Raw genomic sequence first — 18809 nt, 5'->3', positions numbered from 1 at the left:
GGGTGAGGCGGGGGACATTGAGTCCAAATGGGCTGTGTTCCGTGCTTCTATTGTTGAGGCGGCCAGCCGCAGCTGTGGCCGTAAGGTCGTTGGCGCCTGTCGTGGCGGTAACCCCCGAACTCGTTGGTGGACACCGGCAGTAAGGGATGCCGTCAAGCTGAAGAAGGAGTCCTACCGGGCCTTTTTGGCCTGTGGGACTTCAGAGGCAGCTGATGGGTATTTAAGATCATCAATGAGATCTGATTTAAAAGCAAATAACTCAGAAAAAAGCAATAAAAAGTCTAGTGCGGGACATGGGCGTTTCAAGATGCTCGTACACTGCAAAATAAAAATCTTCACATCATCCACTTTCACCTGCCTGGTAAGCAGAGTGTAAAGGATCCAATGGGCAGCTAAAGAAACAGTCTCATTGCGAATTATCTTCTGAAAGAGAACAGACGTTGAGGCAACAGGCCTGAACTCATTCAGTTCTCTTCTGCTTGGTCTGAGTCGGTATCCGGCCAAGAGAAGCACATGACCGAAAGAGGGAGGAGAATACTTCACTACGCTGGACTGCACAGTGACGTAAAGTGTGGCCACAAATTGCATCAGGACCTGCAGCTTTACGTATGTTAACTCCCTTAAAGTGGTTCAAGACTTGGTCCTGAGTGATCATAAGATCAGGCTGAAGACCAGGCCAGAGCGAGGCGGAGAGACTCACCAAGAATGGAAATGTTCTGTCCTTTCAAACTGAGTAAAAGATGAATTAAAGAACCTGCCAGGTCATTGTTGTTCACACTATTTATCCGTACTTCTGTGTTCTCAGAAGCAGAGTTAAGACCTTTCCAGGCCGCCCTGAGATCTGCCCCCGCTACACTGTTTTTTCTTTCAGTTTTGTCCTTACATCTTAAATTAGCCTTTCTAATTTCATCTCTGACCTCCCTATCTACAGTTTTCTTCTCCTTAGGTTTACCTAAATAAAAAGTTCTCTTTTTCTTGTTGATCATTGATCATTAAAGATCTTTACTGACTCAGGGTTTGTTTTTATAATTTAGGAATCACTGTGTTTCTAAGCAGGGATTTTACATGGGTTATGGGTGTGAGTCTAATTTATTGTGAACAAAAAAGTTCCATTCGTGGAAATAAGTCGTGATACATGAAGAATTCTGGAAAAAAAAGTCACCATGAGGCCTGTTGTTATTGAGTCTCAGCTTCTGGTCTGACCTGTGCGCTGTGATGCTGTGGCTCGGTCGGCAGGCATGTGGAGTATTCCTGTGTTCGCTCCACACTCACCAGCTGCATCTCCGTCTGTGTGAAGCTGAATATGAGGCCGGACAGCAGCATTGTGATGGACAGCGCGTAGGAAAGGGACAAACCCACCAAACCTGAGCAGAACATCCAGCAGGCAGACATCATCTCACGTAACAGCAGCTAACAAACATCCCACATACGTCCAGATCCAGATGTTATCTCACCTGGATCTACAGAACTATACTGGTGCTGAATGATGGCAATCACCCCCAGACCCGTTACCACAGCAACACCAATCAGCTGCAAGCGGATGTCCAGCCATTGCATGGCAGCATTGCTAAGAAACAGGCAGCGTTGGTTCTGCTCCAGCCGCCTGGCATTTTCATCCTCAAACCTGGAGACACAGAGACAATCCACACATCACATGATGGCTTCAAACACAGAAAATGTTCCTAACCCTATTTTATTAACAAAAAAATACAATAAAAATAAAGTGAAAACAAATTAAATGTGGAACAAAACATCATTGCGCTTATTTTTCTCCAAAAATTTCAGGTTGTTTACAAGGTTTTCTAACGGGATAGTTCATTAGATGTGATAACAAAGGGGAAACTTTTTTTTTTTTTTTTTTTAGAATTCACCAGTTATTATTCTGTTGTTTTACTGGTCCGACCCCCTGGAGATGTGACTACTGAACTAAAACAAGTTTGATTCCTCTGACCTAAAGTCCATAGTTTAGTCCACGGAGTTACTACTGTTCCTACTGATCTAAAACCAGGGGTGTCCAAAGTCCTTGGGAGCAGCTGTCCTGCAGGTTTTCAATGTTTCCGGCTCCAACACACCTGAATCAAATTAAATGAATCAAGCTACCCGTGAAGTTCTGCACAATGACTCATTCTTTTGAGTCAGGCGTGTTGGAGCGAGGACAAATTGAAAACCTGCAGGACTGTGGCCCTCGAGGACCGGAGCTGGACACCCCTGATATAAGCGAAAGCCCTTAGGGGATATCTAGTGGAGTTTTAAGGGTAAATAATTAGATTTCAAGGACTGAGGGTGTCGACGTGCTTCAGTGAAAGACAAACAGCAGATCTGTGGTCCTGTCTCTCACCTGGCAGCGTGGCCGCTGGCCCGGATGGTACCGAGCCCGGTCAGCGTCTCGGAGAAGTGCGAGTAGACGGGTGACAGGGTGAGGTTGCACAGGTGCTTCTGCTCCCGGGACGTGTGTCGGTAGAAGTGCTGTGTGCGGTGGTAGAGCAGGGCCAGGGGGAGCAGGGGCACCAGGACCCAGGGCAGGCCGTAGCTGATCACCACCAGCATGCCGAGCAGGCCGAAGATGTTGGCCAGCAGGATGTTCAGGATGAACGGCAGGCTGTCGTCGATGCTGTACAGGTCTGAGGAAAATCGGTTGAGAATGACAAAATTTTATTGGAGACATCCCTCTACTGATTTAGGAAATGGTCATAATCTCTGGTTGAGGATCTCTGTGGTCATTTCTCTGTGTTTGGTTAAGAGGTTGTTTTGGTAGGACAGAGATGGTCTCTGAGGTCTTACCCTGGCTCCTGGTGATCCTGGAGGTCCATCGGGTCCTCTCTCTCCACGTTCACCCTAAAATGGGAAGAGTTTAGGTTAAATCTGAGCATCCGAGCTCAACGTCTCCCTGGTTCTGGTTCTGCTGGAGGTTTTTCTTCTCAGGTAAAAGTAAAAACAGCCATATGGATTTCAGACTCACGGGTCCTCCTCTGGGTCCGACGGGTCCCACCACTCCCTGCTCGCCACGCTCACCCTGAAAGCAAATAAGACACCAGATCGGATGATTCAGGTGCCGTTTATTTCAAGAGTTCCTACTTTAAACTTGTTATAATCAAAGTGTTTAATGTACTGAACAGCAGAGCGAAGAACGATGCAAAATGATGGATGTGTTTGTTTCCCTTACTTGTTTCCCTGGAGACCCCATCAGTCCTACAACTCCTGGATCTCCTGTACTACCCTGGTAACATAGGGAGAAAAAGAACCATCTGGTGAATGTAGCTCTCACCATCTCACATGGTACTAAATTATCCTGATGTGTTCATACCTTCACACCCATGTGTCCTTTTTGGCCATATGATCCGGGTAAACCCTGCACAAAGAAAAATGTTCCAATGATCAAACTCTGACCCAAATGTCAAACTGTTACTGATGAATCAACGGCTCAGAGGTCACTTACATGAAGTCCTTGAGGACCAGCATCACCTGGAGCCCCACTTTTTCCTGGTACACCCTGAAAATAATCATGTTTTTTAAGAACGTCAAAATGCAAACACAAGGGAATCACTCAAAAGAAACATGTTTCAATAAAACTGAAAGGAAAGGGTCCAGGACCAGGGACCAGAGGCTGAATACTGATGGAGACTGACCACTTCACGGGTTTTGGAGTTATCCCAAAATTCAACCTACAAAAAATAACCACTGAGATGAAATCAGTATTCATTAGAGAAATTAAGTTTTGCCTTATATCCCTGATAACTAATGATTCCTGCATGGATGATGTCTCATACGCAGCAAGTTATTTAACAAGCAGGGAGCAGCTTCTCATCTTTAAACTACCTGTGGTCGTGTATAAATCACAGCTACCTTTTAATAGTGAAAGTAAGAACATTTCCACATGAACAATGTGAAGGGACTCAAGGGACTGAACAGCTGTGGAGCCAGAAGAAAACCACTGGGGTTGCTTCTGTTGGTCAGGTCAAGGTTCAGGTCAAGGCTCAGAAACATAATGTGTCCAAAGAATGAGGTCAGCTGATACCTGAATATACTGAATGAGTAGGTTCTTCCATCTTCCCTGATGGTATTTGATTGTGAAAGAGTGGTTCAGGGAACAGTGAACATCATTTTCACACATGGACAGCGTAAAACTTGTGGCAAGAAAGAAAGCCAAACTGTAGCCTAAAGACACATTACGTAACTTTCAGACCTTAAAACTCAGCGTTCCGGACTCGTTTGACGGCACAGTGCCATCTGTCATGCACATTTCTGGAGCCATTGCTGCCCACCAGAGTTCCGATGTTGAAAAAACCCACTACACTACTTTTCCATCTGGGGCACTGCATGACGTTGCAGCCAAGTTTCACTTTACACGCTAGCAAACGGATATCAACACACCGGCCGTTGTGACCGTGACTGATTCAGCAAAAAAACACAGGAAGACGTTACTGGAAGAAGAGAGGAAAAGAAAGAGAGAAAGAGACAGAACAAGAGAGAGAGAGAGAGTCAAGACTGTCTTTTACTGGCTGGACAGGGCTCACTGTACAGGTAGGATGCAAGATGGATGCCGGGTTAGCCAACGAAAGGGGGAGCATCTCTGGGAAAATTGCAAGTTCTGTAGTGCGTCTTTAACAAAGAACCAGTTTACAAACATTGTATGAGATGGAAAAAAGGAACATTCTCCTTCAGACTTTATAACAGTAATTCTCACAAATGTTGGTCCAAAGCTTGAGATTTTAAAGTACTGAACTATTGAACCTTAGTGTGTGTCTGGATTTGTTTGTGAGGGTCTTTAACTCTGTGCAATGCGTCTTTCCCTTATTTTAGGACCAATACCATAATCAAACATGGATGCTCTCTTTAAGAATGAAGTTAAATCTATTTGATCAGCAGATGGACTTAAGTTTAAATTCATTTTTAAAGATGGGTTTGGCTCCTGACAGGGCACAGATCAGACCAGACATGTTTCCAGCTTCAAACAGGAGAATGAAAACTTTAATACTATATTTGTAACACGTTAATGCAAACAGTGGTTACCTTGGAGCCGGGCAGCCCAGGTATTCCTTCACGACCATCCGGACCTGGGAGGCCCTGTCACACGAGAGAGAGAATAAAGAGCTGCTTTTATCATTGAAAAAAGGGTTATTTCATAAGAAAATTTTTACATTAGAGGGATTTAGAGTAGAGATGTTGAAAAGAAATATTCTTTGATAATGACGTTTGGGCCAAATTGTAAAATTTGTGAACTAAAAGAAAGAAACTATTGCAAAACAAACTTGTGCAAAGGTAGAAGGAAGATGGACAAACAGAAAAAGAGAAGTTAGGATGGAAGGCGGTGGAGAAAAGCACGAGGGTGTCATGGATGCCTAGACTAGGAAGTAATAATGTATTAATACACAGAGAGTTGTATTTAATGAGTAACTAATTCCAGCTTTTATAGGGTAAAGTAGAGCTCACAGTCTCTCCTTTTGGTCCTGGCACTCCTCTGATTCCCACGGGTCCTTGGTCACCCTGACAAACAACAAACAAGAAAATCTGTAAAAACTACAAACTTCCTAAAGAATTACAGAGGAATTATAAAAGCTTGGGCCCAGTGGAAATGTTTACAGTGGAAACAGCGTGGAAGAAGAGAAAAACTAAGGTAAATGTGAAGTATATACTACATCATGTCTTAGCTCATTTATCCTGATTGCAGCTCTTACCTGTACTCCCTTCGGCCCGATCTCACCTGTGACTCCTCTCTGTCCTGGATCACCCTGAAAAATGTCATTATTCATCAGTATTTTGTCTTAAACAACAAAGATCACAGAATAAGGAGACAATCACTTACTGGTGACCCCTGGATTCCCCGAGGTCCCACATCACCAGGTTTTCCACGGGGTCCCTGTTTGGGGAATTAGACAAAAAGCCAAATTAACCTGTTTTTCTCATGTTTTCTTCCTTTGTATCTAAGAACAAAGAACTACTTTTTCTTTCTCTTTTAACTAGGAATTTCTTCCAGAATCTCTTGTTTCTGTTGAATAAATAAATTTACAATTTATTTTTTCATCTACTTGTGCATCTTAATTTTGCATCCAGTTTATCTTTAGGCACATAACTAGGTTAGGTTTATGGAGAGATGCATGAATGAAGCGCTGTCATCTGAAAAAAATTTTCATTTTCTTGCACAGATGACTGGTTTGATTCCTCTTTTTTATTTTGAAACCCACCCTGTCACCTTTGGAGCCCATTATTCCTGGAAGGCCTCTTGATCCACCAGGGCCCTAAAATTACTCAGCAGATAGAGAAGAGTTAATATGTTTGTTTCCAAATATTTCTCCAGATATTATATTTAGAGACAAAGGTGAACTATGTTACTGGTAGCCCTTGAGCGCCAACTTCACCAGGTGGTCCCTGTTCACCCTCCTCTCCCTGTTGGACATAATGGCAGATTAATGGCGAGATTTGAAATATAGGCATTAGTTTTGTTTTGTTTATCACCTGTTCAGCATCATCACATACCTTGTGTCCTTGTCGTCCGGGCTCACCTGATTCCCCTTTAGCCCCTTTGTGGCCCTGTAGGAAAAATGTAAAACATCAGCAGCAGGAAAATGGGAAATGCAGTTAATCTTCAGGTGCCACTAAAGGTGAACTTACCTTCATCCCAGGGAGTCCAGCATGTCCACTCAGGCCTGATGGGCAGGCATTGGGACACTGAAAAACACAGCACCTATTTGAGGTCATTGAAAAGCCCCACGACCAGGGATTTCTGACGATCACGACTCCAAACCAAAACATTTACCACCAACAGACTGATGTTAGTAGAGTTTCACCTGCAGGTGTTTTATAATTCTAACGGTGGTATGGTCCAAAGCGCTAGCAACTTCTTTATATTCTTTTATCCTCTGCAGCAGAACAGCACCTTACATCACATCCTACATTAACTCGACACAAAGAACAAACATATAAACTCTATAAATAAAATGTGTTATTGTTATTCTTTTATGTAGCCAATAGTGAAATGTCCCTCTTGAGCTTCTGTATGGGGAAGTGGGCCTTACTGCCTCTAACGCCACCTGTCAAGGACAGATTGTCTTCCGTGGCTTTTAGGAAGCATGACACAGGTAAATGTACATTTTGTAATGAAGATAAAACCATAAGGATGATGAAACTACATCCACAACCTGTGGGGCAGTAGGTCCTGAGAAACTCTGCTTTAAATCATCAGTCTGGTTCGATTCTGCATGTCATGCTTTCCTCGCTCCTCTTCTGTTGTATGATTTCTTTTTCCAGGTGAAATTTGTCTGTTTAAGCTTTATTTAATCCACCTGAAAGTGGAGTTTAAGCATCTTTCCCTGCAATACAGAACATCTGTTCCTCTGGTGCGTGAACTGCTTGTAAGACGTTTTATTAACAGATGGGTGCAGATTATTCTACTCACCAGCTCCTCGCCCTGATAAACAGCTGGAGGTCCCTATAAAAAGTGTATGAGTTTAATCAATAACATTCTCTTTTAAAAAGTGCAGAGAAGCATGAAAACATACTGGAACCCCAAATAACATCAACAGCAGACTGGAGATCAAATGTGATCTTTACCCGAGGACCAGCGGCACCAGCAGCACCAGCTTGACCTCGCCTTCCTCTTGCTCCCTATGACAGATGGAGGACATATTTATTCGTCATTAGTACATGTTTTGATGTTTATGTCGGAGAGAAGTTTTTTTATTCTTAAAAAATGGGAAACCAACTCATTTCACAATAAAAACATATTTGATCAGAGTTTCTGATACTCACAGGTGGTCCCACTTTTCCCAGTTCACCTGGCAGCCCATCTGTACCAGGAATACCCTGTTAGAAAACAAACCTGTAGTCACTGTTGGACGTACATGCACAGCACAGACAAGGCACATTTATTTGTATAGCACATTCCATGCCCATGACAATTTAAAGTGCTTTACATTAAACATTAAAAGCACTGCAGCGGGTGCAGGAAGCAATAACAAATGCACTAAAAACAAACTTTAAAAGAAATAAAAGAAATTAGATAAAACAAACAAAAAAGCTAAAATAAAATAAATAAAATGCAAGCATTAAAGTTCCAGTGTGGGGAATTAACAGTTGTTTTGATAAAAGGCAGCAAATAGAAAATTTTTCAACCCTGATGTAAAACTGCTGAGTCAGCAGACCTGCAGTTTTCTGGGAGTTTGTTCCACATGTGAGGAGCATAAAAGATGAACGCTGCCTCTCCATCTTTAGTTCTGACTCTGGAACAAAACGTAGACCTGACCCCGATGACCTGGTTGGTTCATAACCAACCAAAAGATCCAGAATGGATTCTGGTCCTAAACCATTCAGGTCTTTGTAAACCAACAGCAGTCAGTTCTTTGACAGACGGGAAGCCCGTGTAAAGATAGAACTGTATCCTCTACATTTTTACACAAAGACCCAACTGGCCATTATTTGCACTAAAACATATTTAACATATAATAATAATAATAATAATAATAATAATAATGCATTTTATTTGTAAAGGACTTACATTGATCGAAAATCTCAAAGGGCTTCAAGAAAGTCAATGAAGAAGATGAAAAAAACAAAATCACATCAACACACAGGCAATAAAACAGTAAGAATGAAAATGTCTCTTAAAAAGGAAGGTTCTGAGTCCCATTTTAAAACTTTCCAGAGTCTATGAAGCCCTGAGGTTGTCAGGAAGAGCGTTCCACCGGTGAGGGGCCGTTCCTGGTCCTGGTTCTGGTTCTGCGTGGGAGGGGACAGCTTGTGTTTAAAGAGCAGAGGGATCGTGCTGTGGTATATGGGGTGAGACGTTCTGCCAGATATTGGGGGGCATTTCATGGATGCATTGGAAGGTGAGAAGACAGATCTTAAATTCAGTCCGAGCAGAGACTGGGAGCCAGTGTAGTGAATGTAGGAGGGGGTGACATGCTCATATTCTGTACTCTCATCAGGATCTTAACAGCACTGTTCTGAATATGCTGCAGTTTTTGGATGGATTTGCTGGGGATCCTGACAAGGAGTGCTTTCCAGTAGTCCAGTCTGGTGGAGACAAAGGTGTGGACATGCATTATTACACATTGTGGAGTTTAGAAGAATTTCTAAACTCCAGAAGGAGGGGCCTTGTGGAGTTTAGAAATTCTTCTGAGGTTGAAAAAGGCTGTCTTACAGAGGTGTTTAATGTGAGCCTCAAAGGTGAGATAAGGGTCAAACCTGACACCCAGCTTGGTGACTACTGATGGAAAAGGGATATTCTGGCCAGAGAAAGCAAGATTGGAGGTAGTAGATGTTCAAATTTGGTGGGGGGGGTGCTGACTAACACTGCTTCTGTTTTGGGGCTAGTGAGCTGTAGGAAAATGTGATTCATCCACACGTTTATGTCCTCCAGACAGACAGAGGGGGGTGGGATGGATGATGAGGATGATGATGAGGACGATGAGGATAATGAGGAGGATGATGAGGAGGACAATGAGGAGGATGATAAGGACGATGATGAGGATGATCAGGAGGATGATGAGGATGATGATGAGGATGAGGAGGATGGTGAAGACGAGGACGGCGGTTTTGTATTGGTTTACATATAAAGTTGTGTGTCGGCAGCGTAGCAGTGCAATGAAATTCCAAAGCGACTGATGACTTGAAGGTGGAGCAAGTGCAGAGTGAACAGAATGGGACCAAGCACCAACTCCTGGTGTAGTCACAGATTTGAAGAAACCTGTGCTTCTTCCTGGTCTTCTTTTAAATATCATTTTAAAACAGTGACACTTTCAACAAGAGAAAATTTCTCTTGCAGTTAAAATAAAAATAAATTTAATCCAAAAATACCATATTTATTATTTAGACTTGTTTTTCCGGACATGTGTGACAAACAACTCTGGTTCACATTTTTACAGATAAACTTATTTTCATCACGTTTTACCAGCCTGAACATATCACAGTCTCACTGCAGCCACAGAACAGCCTGAAATCTGCCATCAAATCAAAGGAAAGCAACATGGAGTACTCACATCCAGCCCGTCGGCTCCAACTCCCTGTAGGAGAGAAAGCACACAACTTTCTTATGATGCAGCTCTTTCATTTTTAACTCAGAAATAATGACAACATATTTAGATCTGTGGTTTAACATGTAAAGTACAATATCTGCACTTACAGACTCTCCAGGAGGTCCTGCAGCGCCAGGTTCCCCCTAATCACGAGAGCAGAAATATCTGACATCAGAATCATGACAGTTATTTTCAAGGCAAGGCTCATTTATTTCTACAGCACATTTCACACATAAGGCAACACAATATACTAAAAATAACCAGGAGAACCATGCAGAGAGAAGAGTGAGTTACAGAATGTGAGTGAGACTGTGCGCACACTGAAAAAGACTCAAAAAAGAAAAACTCTTTAACGTCAAGTCATGTCAAATGAAGTTTTAAGACCTGGGTTTGAATCAGACTTCAAATTTTCTGTTCAGGAGCAGAAAATTAATTGCTTTTAGTAGTGGAAAACAAACTTGACCTACATGATCTTAGCAGCCGTGGTGGCTCATATGGCATCAGCAGATCAGATCTATAATTTGGACCAGAACCATTTATTATTTTTAACACTGCTGATTATTTACAGGTGAAACTCAAAAAGTGAGAATATCGCGCAAAACTTTATTTCAGTAATCCACCTTAAAAAGGTAAACTAATATATACACTCATTATATGCAAAGTGAGATACTTCAAACATTTATTATAATTCTGATTATTATACAGTTTATGAAAACCCAAAAGTCAAAATCTCAGAGAAGTAGAAGTGTGAAAAGGTTCGGTGTTGTCGCCTCTAAGTGACACAATCTAACCAACAAAGGACTCCTGAGCATTTAGACGGTCTCATTTCAGTAGAATCCACCATCATAGCGAAGGTTGCTGACCTGCAGAAAACCATCACTGACTCCCTCCACAAGGAGGAAAAGCCTCAACAGGTGATTGCAGAAGAAGCTGGACGCTCTCAGAGTGCTGCATCAAAACATCAATAAAAAGCTGAGTGGAAGGAAAAGTGTGGAAGAAAAAGGTGGAACAACCAGCAGGGATGAAGCAGCTGGAGAGGATGGTCAGGAAAAGGGAAGCTTCACAAGGAGAGGACTGAGGCTGGAGTTCCAGCTTCCAGAGCCACCACACAGACTGATCCTGGACCTGGACTTCACAAGTCGTTTTCCTCTAGTCCAGCTGCTCCTGAACACAACACGTCAGCAGTGTCTTATCTGGACTAAAGAAACCATGACCTGGTCTGCTGAGCAGTGGTCCAAAGGGCTCTTTTCTGATGAGCAAATTTGGCATCTCGTGTGCAAATCCAGGTCCTGGAGTCTGGAGGAAGACCGCAGAGGCAACAATCCAAGACTCTTAAAGTGAAGTGAAGTTTCCAGTTGGTGGTGATGTGGGAGCCATGTCATCTGGTGTTGGTCCACTGGCACCAGAGTCCATGCAGCGTCTACCAGGACGTTCTACAGCACTTCATGCTTCCTTCAGCAGAAAAGCTTGTTGGAGATGCGGACTTGATCTTCCAGCAGGACTTGGTACCTGCCCACATTGCCACAAGAACCAGAACCTGATTCAAAGACCAAGGCTTACTGGGCTGGACTGGCCAGCAGACTCCTGACCTGAACCGTAGAAATCTATGGACCCTTGCCAAGAGAAGGATGAGACATGAGACCGAGCGATGCAGAAGAGTTGAAGCTGTTATTGAAGCATCCAGGTCTTCATTCCACCCCAGCAGGACCACAGGCTGATGACATCCATGCCACGCCGCATGGAGGCCGGAATCCATGCAGAAGGCCTCAAACCAAGACCTGGGTTCATATGCAGGACTGGACTCTTCTGATGGTCAACATTTCTGGATTCTAAACCCGTTTTTATTGATTTCATGTCATATTCTATTTTCTGAGATTTAGATATTTGGGTTTAATAAGTTGTAGCCTTAATCATCAGAGATATAACAAATATCTTGAAATATCTCACTTTGCATGTAGTAAGTCTAATTATTAGTTTCCCTTTTAAGTTAAATAATTAAAATTTGCATGATATGCTAATATTTTTTGTTTCACCTGTATATTTAGCTGAAGAAAAACATTGAAGAAATAAGTATTAATTAGACTGAGGTTCAAACTGAAGCTTTGTCTGGGACTAGAGTCCCTGCTGAAACTAATTATGATCAGATATGTTTTGTTTCCATGATCTGAGCTAGTGGGAGCATGTAGATGTTGAACATAGGGGGCTCAAAATGGAGCCTTGGGGAACTCCACATGCATCTGTTTGTTTGTAGATCATTAAGTTGGGGATTGAATCGAAGATGAGATTGGATGCAATCCATTTGGTTACTGATTCAATATGTCCATTAAAACTGAGTCTAAAATGACATCAAGCCTTCTGGATTGATCAGATGGTTTTAACATTGCTGACTGAAGCTGGACACTGGATGCTCATCTTTGGTTCCAAAGACAATGATTTCAGATTTATTTTTATTTATATGAAGAAAATTCTGAAACATTCAAGGACGGGTTGGTCCAAGCTTTTTCTGGGACCAGAGCTTCAGATAAACAACGCGTTCTGTTTCCCACAGAACCTCCTAGTTGAGATTCAACAAAAACAGATCCATTAATCCAGTTTCAGAGTTTACCTTTGACCCCTTTCGACCCACTGGGCCTGAATCCCCAGGAGGTCCCACAGGTCCCTGCAAAGATGACACGAAACTCTAAAATGTCACAAAAATATTTCATTTACATAATCATCTGTTTTTAAGTGTTTAAACATTATTATTATGTTTACATTTTATGTTCAAATGTTCCAAATACTGTAGTTTATAGATATATTTATAGATCAAAGTTTATTATGACTGCAGATTATGACCAAAGATTTTACCATTTTGTACAAAGAAGCTGTTTTCCATCATTTATGCCACCAGTTATAAATTTATAATGACTACAAGAACCAAAAATATGGTTCTTAGAAAACTGATGGTTTCGCTCATTCTGAGGTAATGAGATGGAGGGTGGGACCTGTTTTCACACTTTTGGCTCCTCCCCTCACCTTCCTTTTCCCTAAAAAAAAAAAAAAAACTCTGGAAACATCACCTAGTTAAATTTGGAGAGCAGAGAAAGATGGACGACCAAACTCAAAGCTAGTTTGGACAAATTTCTCCGTTGTTTTGTTTCCTGTTGCTAACAGTAAAGAAACTCTTCTGTTGTTTGATTTTACAAACGCTTGCTGTAACTTTTCGTGCGTTTTTTTTTCTCAGTCTGTCTGACAGCAGAAACACTGCCACCATTCTGCTCCACCTTCTCCAGCACACACTTCTTTCCTGTCAGCCATCTCTGGGCAGCCGATTCTCCTTGCTAACGCCGTTAATGCACAAAAGGACCCCTGTTTCTGTCAGGACGTTATTTGAAACTCTCCCCTAAACAGCCAGATTAGTTTATTCAAGGCAGCTTTTTCTTCCTCAACATTTCTGCTCAGTGGAGGCCAAGACAAACTGTTCACACAGCAGCTGATGTTAATCTCAGGTCGTCCAGCTCAGATCTTCCAGAGATTTAACACATCCTCTCACTCAGAACTTAAAACTGGTCTTCTGGATTAAAGCTGCTGCTGGATTCAAACGTCTTTCCTCGGTTTGTGGAGCAGAAATAAATCAGCTGCATGAGCTGGAAGAGTGTCTCTGTTTTACTCACATCTGCGCCTGGAAGGCCTGGCGCTCCAGGAGTCCCATCTTTACCGTTGTCTCCATCAGGTCCCTGAAAGCAAAAGAATCAGCTTTAGCACAGTTTATTTTAACTAATAAACCCCAAAGTTAGTTTTTTACTTGGGGAAAAACAAAGAAAAAACAACAAAATAAAGCTAGCTCACCAGTCCTCCAACCACTGTGGAGTCTTCTCCTCGATCCCCCTGCAGACACATTTAAAGGATGTTGAAATGACAGCAGTAGTCATGGAAACACTGGTTTGTTTCAGTGTTTAAGATATTTCTTTCAGGTTTCTTCACAAAACAAAATGAATGCTTGATGCAGCCAGATGTTTCTAAACTTCTGGTTCAGACTGTCTCCTGTAGATCTTTCAGGCCAACCAAAAGCTAACGGATGTTCTGGTGGTCAAGCAGTTACGGTGACGCATCCTCTCATTTCCTGTCATCTCTCTGGTGATGGGTTACAGGAACCAAACACACAACAAATGGTTTCCAATAAGTGTGTTGAGTGCTGATGCAGTCATGTTACTGTTCGCAGTTCACAGAGATGGTTTAACCACAGGACCTCTGCGATTGGATGAAACACACCTAAAAACAAGCTCTGAAGAAGAGAGAACATCATGCAGACTCACATCAATTCCATCCACTCCTGGCACGCCGCCTGGGCCGGGAGGTCCCGGGGGGCCTCTGGGTCCAACCGGGCCCCTCTTTAAAACAAGCACAAAAATAAGTTTTTAACTTTTTTTTCCTCTGAAATCCATCTCTGAACATCGTGCTGCTGCTGCTGATGTGAGGGGCTGTTCACACAGAGAGCCATTGTCTGCAAGATGTCAAGACCAAGGTCATGAAAGCAAGCCTGGTTTCTTATTACAATCCATCAGGTCCCTAATAACAGCATGTGTTCAGATTACTGCTGCTGTCTGGAGCTTATTGCTGCCAGCTGCGTGTGCTGCCAAAGCAGCTTTTTAGATGAACATCCAAAACAGTCAAAAACACTTTTTAATTAAGTTGGTGAAAAAAATGCTAATTCTGCCTGAATTCCATTTGTTTCTAACAGTCACGCAGCTTATAGCACTTTTAAAGCAGGATATTAAAAATATTGGATTTAATAAATTACTTAAAAGGCTCTAACTACATGTAGTTTTCACAGGTATCATATCAGGAAAAATAAGAACGACGAGGTTGATTTACTTCAGCTTATTTCTGAGCAGCTCAGACAAGTTGAACAACAGGAATATAAAATATAACACAAAAGAACATTGATAAAACTATAAATCAAAGCTAAATATTAACCTCACACTCATTAAATGTTCTATTATAATGCTGCAGAGGAAATAAAACCCAAAAAAGATCCACAGAGGGAAGGAAAACTACACCTATCTCTTACCTGAGCCGAGCAAATCAGCAAGATCTGCAACAAAAGAACCAACAAAGACTCCTGACAGGTCCTGGATGGAGCCATGGTCTTCCCACTGACCCTGGAAGATGCTAAAATTCCCTTTTCCCAGATTAAGCAGGGCTCTCAGACAGTCCGCCTGCCAGTGTCCCCCCGACTGAAGCCCCACTGCCTGCTGGAAGGAGACGTTGTAAGAGAGCCCTGATTATCCTTGAGAAGCTGATCCAAGGAGGAGGAGTTCTCTGTACTGGCAATGGTGTGGGATACTTCTGTCTTTAAAAGCTGGAAGACAAAAAGAAATAAATTAATAAAACCCAGCCTTGACTGTCACTTAATTACTGTTTTTTTTATTGCATTATGATCATTAAATATAATTTTTTTTCTAAACTTGGGGCATGCTTATAGCTCACCAGACTTTGTTAAGGATTTCAACAACATCTCATGATCCACAGGTGAAACTTGTTCTGTTTTCATTCAGGTAAGTAGCAGAAACTAATTTATCTCATCTCCAAAATGAACAAACTTTATCCACTTTTTAAGACAGGAGCTGCAAACATGAATGCTGTAATCTATGTCTGCCAACTGGGCAGAAACAATCATAAAAAATTAATAATAAATACAAAATTTGCTGAATGATTACATAGACATGATACTGTATATTAGATAAACAATCATTTGTAAATTATGATGAAAAAGCATGAAATTTACTGACATATCATAATATCAGATTAAATTTATTTTATTTTATTTTATTAAAAGTGATCACATGACAATTTTATTCTAGATGAGTTTCAATTCATTTTTAAATGCTGAACAAAAGTTGTTGTGTTTTGTGTCCTCCAGTCCGATAGATGGCGGTAGTGAGTGTATGAACTATGGGATAAGCTTTGTGCCACTGGGGAGCGAATCTGAATTCTTTATATTTGAATCTGAATCATTCAATTTGAATCTGAATATGCCTTTTTGAATAATTGCTTTAAAAAACTGAATCCAAATGACCATATTTGATATTGAATCTTTGTTTTTTTTATGTGTATATTGGTAAAGTTGAAACTTTTGTATTTGAAAAATTCAGATCTAAAATACAAATTCAGATCTGAAATTCAAATTCAGATCTGAAATTTAAATTCAGATCTGAAATTCAAATTCAGATCTAAAATACAAATTCAGATCTAAAATACAAATTCAGATCTGAAATTCAAATTCAGATCTGAAATTCAAATTCAGATCTGAAATTCAAATTCAGATCTGAAATTTAAATTCAGATCTGAAATTCAAATTCAGATCTAAAATACAAATTCAGATCTAAAATACAAATTCAGATCTGAAATACAAATTCAGATCTGAAATTCAAATTCAGATCTGAAATACAAATTCAGATCTGAAATACAAATTCAGATCTGAAATTCAAATTCAGATCTGAAATACAAATTCAGATCTGAAATACAAATTCAGATCTGAAATTCAAATTCAGATCTGTAATACAAATTCAGATCTGAAATTCAAATTCAGATCTGAAATACAAATTCAGATCTGAAATTCAAATTCAGATCTGAAATACAAATTCAGATCTGAAATTCAAATTCAGATCTGAAATTCAAATTCAGATCTGTAATTCAAACTTTTGTGCCACACATCCGGGACCTGATGTGAGGAAAACTAGTCGATCGCAATCCGTGTATCATTCGTTCTTTCTATTTTCAATTGTCAATCAAAAATAAAAAAATGAAAACATTATGGATTATTTTGTTTTTCGTTTTAAAATCTAACACAAAAAAACGAAAAATTGCATGGTTTTTAATATCTAAATTTTAGACTCGGATCAAAAATACGAAATGAAAAACCGGGCCACAGGACTGGATTTGATTTTAAAATTTAATTTGTCGGGTTTACGTGAACCGGAAATGGCTTTGCGCGCGGCAGTTTGGTTGGGTAATGTAGACTAGCATGGCGACACTGGAACAACATACTGCTTTGATCAAGGATTTGTTCAACCACGGCTTGACACACGCCGAAATTTCACGCACGTTGCAGCAGATGGGTATCCTTCAATGCTCGGAAATAAACGTCAGAAGATTCTGTGCTCGGCATGATCTGAGAAGAAAAAGACATATGTCAGACGCAAATGAACGAATCACTCACTGAGAGGACCCGTTACACCCGAGTTATATAAAGGATTAGTTCCTACTGATTGAATCGTTCGTGACCGACACATCACTGCTACACGCTGGTTTATACTGGGATTAAAAGCTGCTACAGACTGGTTTATAATGGGATTAAAAGCTGCTACAGACTGGTTTATACTGGGATTAAAAGCTGCTACATACTGGTTTATACTGGGATTAAAAGCCGCTCCAGACTGGGTTATAATGGGGTTAAAAGCCGCTACAGACTGGGTTACAATGGGGTTAAAAGCCGCTACAGACTGGTTTATACTGGGATTAAAAGCTGTTACAGACTGGTTTATACAGGGATTTAAAGCTGTTACAGACTGGTTTATACTGGGATTAAAAGCTGCTACAGACTGGTTTATACTGGAATTAAAAGCTGCTACATACTGGTTTATACTGGGATTAAAAGCCGCTCCAGACTGGGTTATAATGGGGTTAAAAGCCGCTACAGACTGGTTTATACTGGGATTAAAAGCTGTTACAGACTGGTTTATACAGGGATTTAAAGCTGTTACAGACTGGTTTATACTGGGATTAAAAGCTGCTACACACTGGTTTATACTGGGATTAAAAGCTGCTACAGACTGGTTTATACTGGGATTAAAAGCTGCTACAGACTGGTTCATACTGGGATTAAAAGCTGTTACAGACTGGTTTATACTGGGATTAAAAGCTGCTACAGACTGGTTTATACTGGGATTAAAAGCTGCTACACACTGGTTCATACTGGGATTAAAAGCTGCTACAGACTGGTTTATCCTGCGATTAAAAGCTGCTACAGACTGGTTTATACTGGGATTAATAGCTGTTACAGACTGGTTTATACTGGGATTAAAAGCTGTTACAGACTGGTTTATACTGGGATTAAAAGCTGTTACAGACTGGTTTATACTGGGATAAAAAGCTGTTACAGACTGGTTTATACTGGGATTAAAAGCTGTTACAGACTGGTTTATACTGGGATTAAAAGCTGTTACAGACTGGTTTATACTGGGATTAAAAGCTGTTACAGACTGGTTTATACTGGGATTAAAAGCTGTTACAGACTGGTTTATACTGGGATTAATAGCTGCTACAGACTGGTTTATACTGGGATTAAAAGCTCTTACACACTGGTCTATACTGGGTTTAAAAGCTGCTACAGACTGGTTTATACTGGGATTAAAAGCTGTTACAGACTGGTTGATACTGGGTTTAAAAGCTGCTACAAACTGTTTTATACTGGGATTAAAAACTGCTACAGACTATTTTATACTGGGATTAAAAGCTGTTACAGACTGGTTTATACTGGGATTAAAAGCTGCTACAGACTGGTTTATACTGGGATTAAAAGCTGTTACAGACTGGTTTATACTGGGATTAAAAGCTGCTACAAACTGGTTTATACTGGGATTAAAAGATGCTACAAACTGGTTTATACTGGGATTAAACGCTGCTACAGACTGGTTTATACTGGGGTTAAAAGCCGCTACAGACTGGTTTATACTGGGATTAAAAGCTGTTACAGACTGGTTTATACTGGGATTAAAAGCTGCTACAAACTGGTTTATACTATGGTTAAAAGCCGCT

General features: G+C 40.9%; 1 protein-coding gene and 1 long non-coding RNA gene across 2 annotated transcripts; both read right to left on the bottom strand.

Moving 5' to 3' along the window:
* Positions 1-1251: 1251 nt before the first annotated feature.
* LOC121638887 lies at positions 1252-2422 on the bottom strand. Its single transcript, XR_006010094.1, has 3 exons — positions 2339-2422; positions 1455-1624; positions 1252-1364 (listed from the first exon to the last, which is right to left on the bottom strand). It is a non-coding gene; the product is annotated as an uncharacterized LOC121638887 (long non-coding RNA).
* A 3613-nt stretch (positions 2423-6035) lies between these two features.
* LOC121639042 (collagen alpha-1(IX) chain-like) lies at positions 6036-15641 on the bottom strand. Its single transcript, XM_041984208.1, has 16 exons — positions 15480-15641; positions 15061-15351; positions 14306-14380; positions 13839-13877; positions 13664-13726; positions 12616-12669; positions 10118-10153; positions 9975-9998; positions 7747-7800; positions 7549-7602; positions 7394-7426; positions 6610-6666; positions 6475-6528; positions 6331-6384; positions 6183-6236; positions 6036-6056 (listed from the first exon to the last, which is right to left on the bottom strand). The coding sequence occupies exons 2-16, from the start codon at positions 15133-15135 to the stop codon at positions 6036-6038; spliced, it is 747 nt and encodes a 248-aa protein (XP_041840142.1). The 5' UTR covers positions 15136-15351; positions 15480-15641.
* Positions 15642-18809: the final 3168 nt, after the last annotated feature.

Source organism: Melanotaenia boesemani, chromosome 4 (assembly GCF_017639745.1).
Source record: "Melanotaenia boesemani isolate fMelBoe1 chromosome 4, fMelBoe1.pri, whole genome shotgun sequence".
In the NCBI taxonomy this organism is placed as follows: Eukaryota; Metazoa; Chordata; class Actinopteri; order Atheriniformes; family Melanotaeniidae; genus Melanotaenia; species Melanotaenia boesemani.
This window is presented reverse-complemented; position numbering and strand designations above follow the sequence as displayed.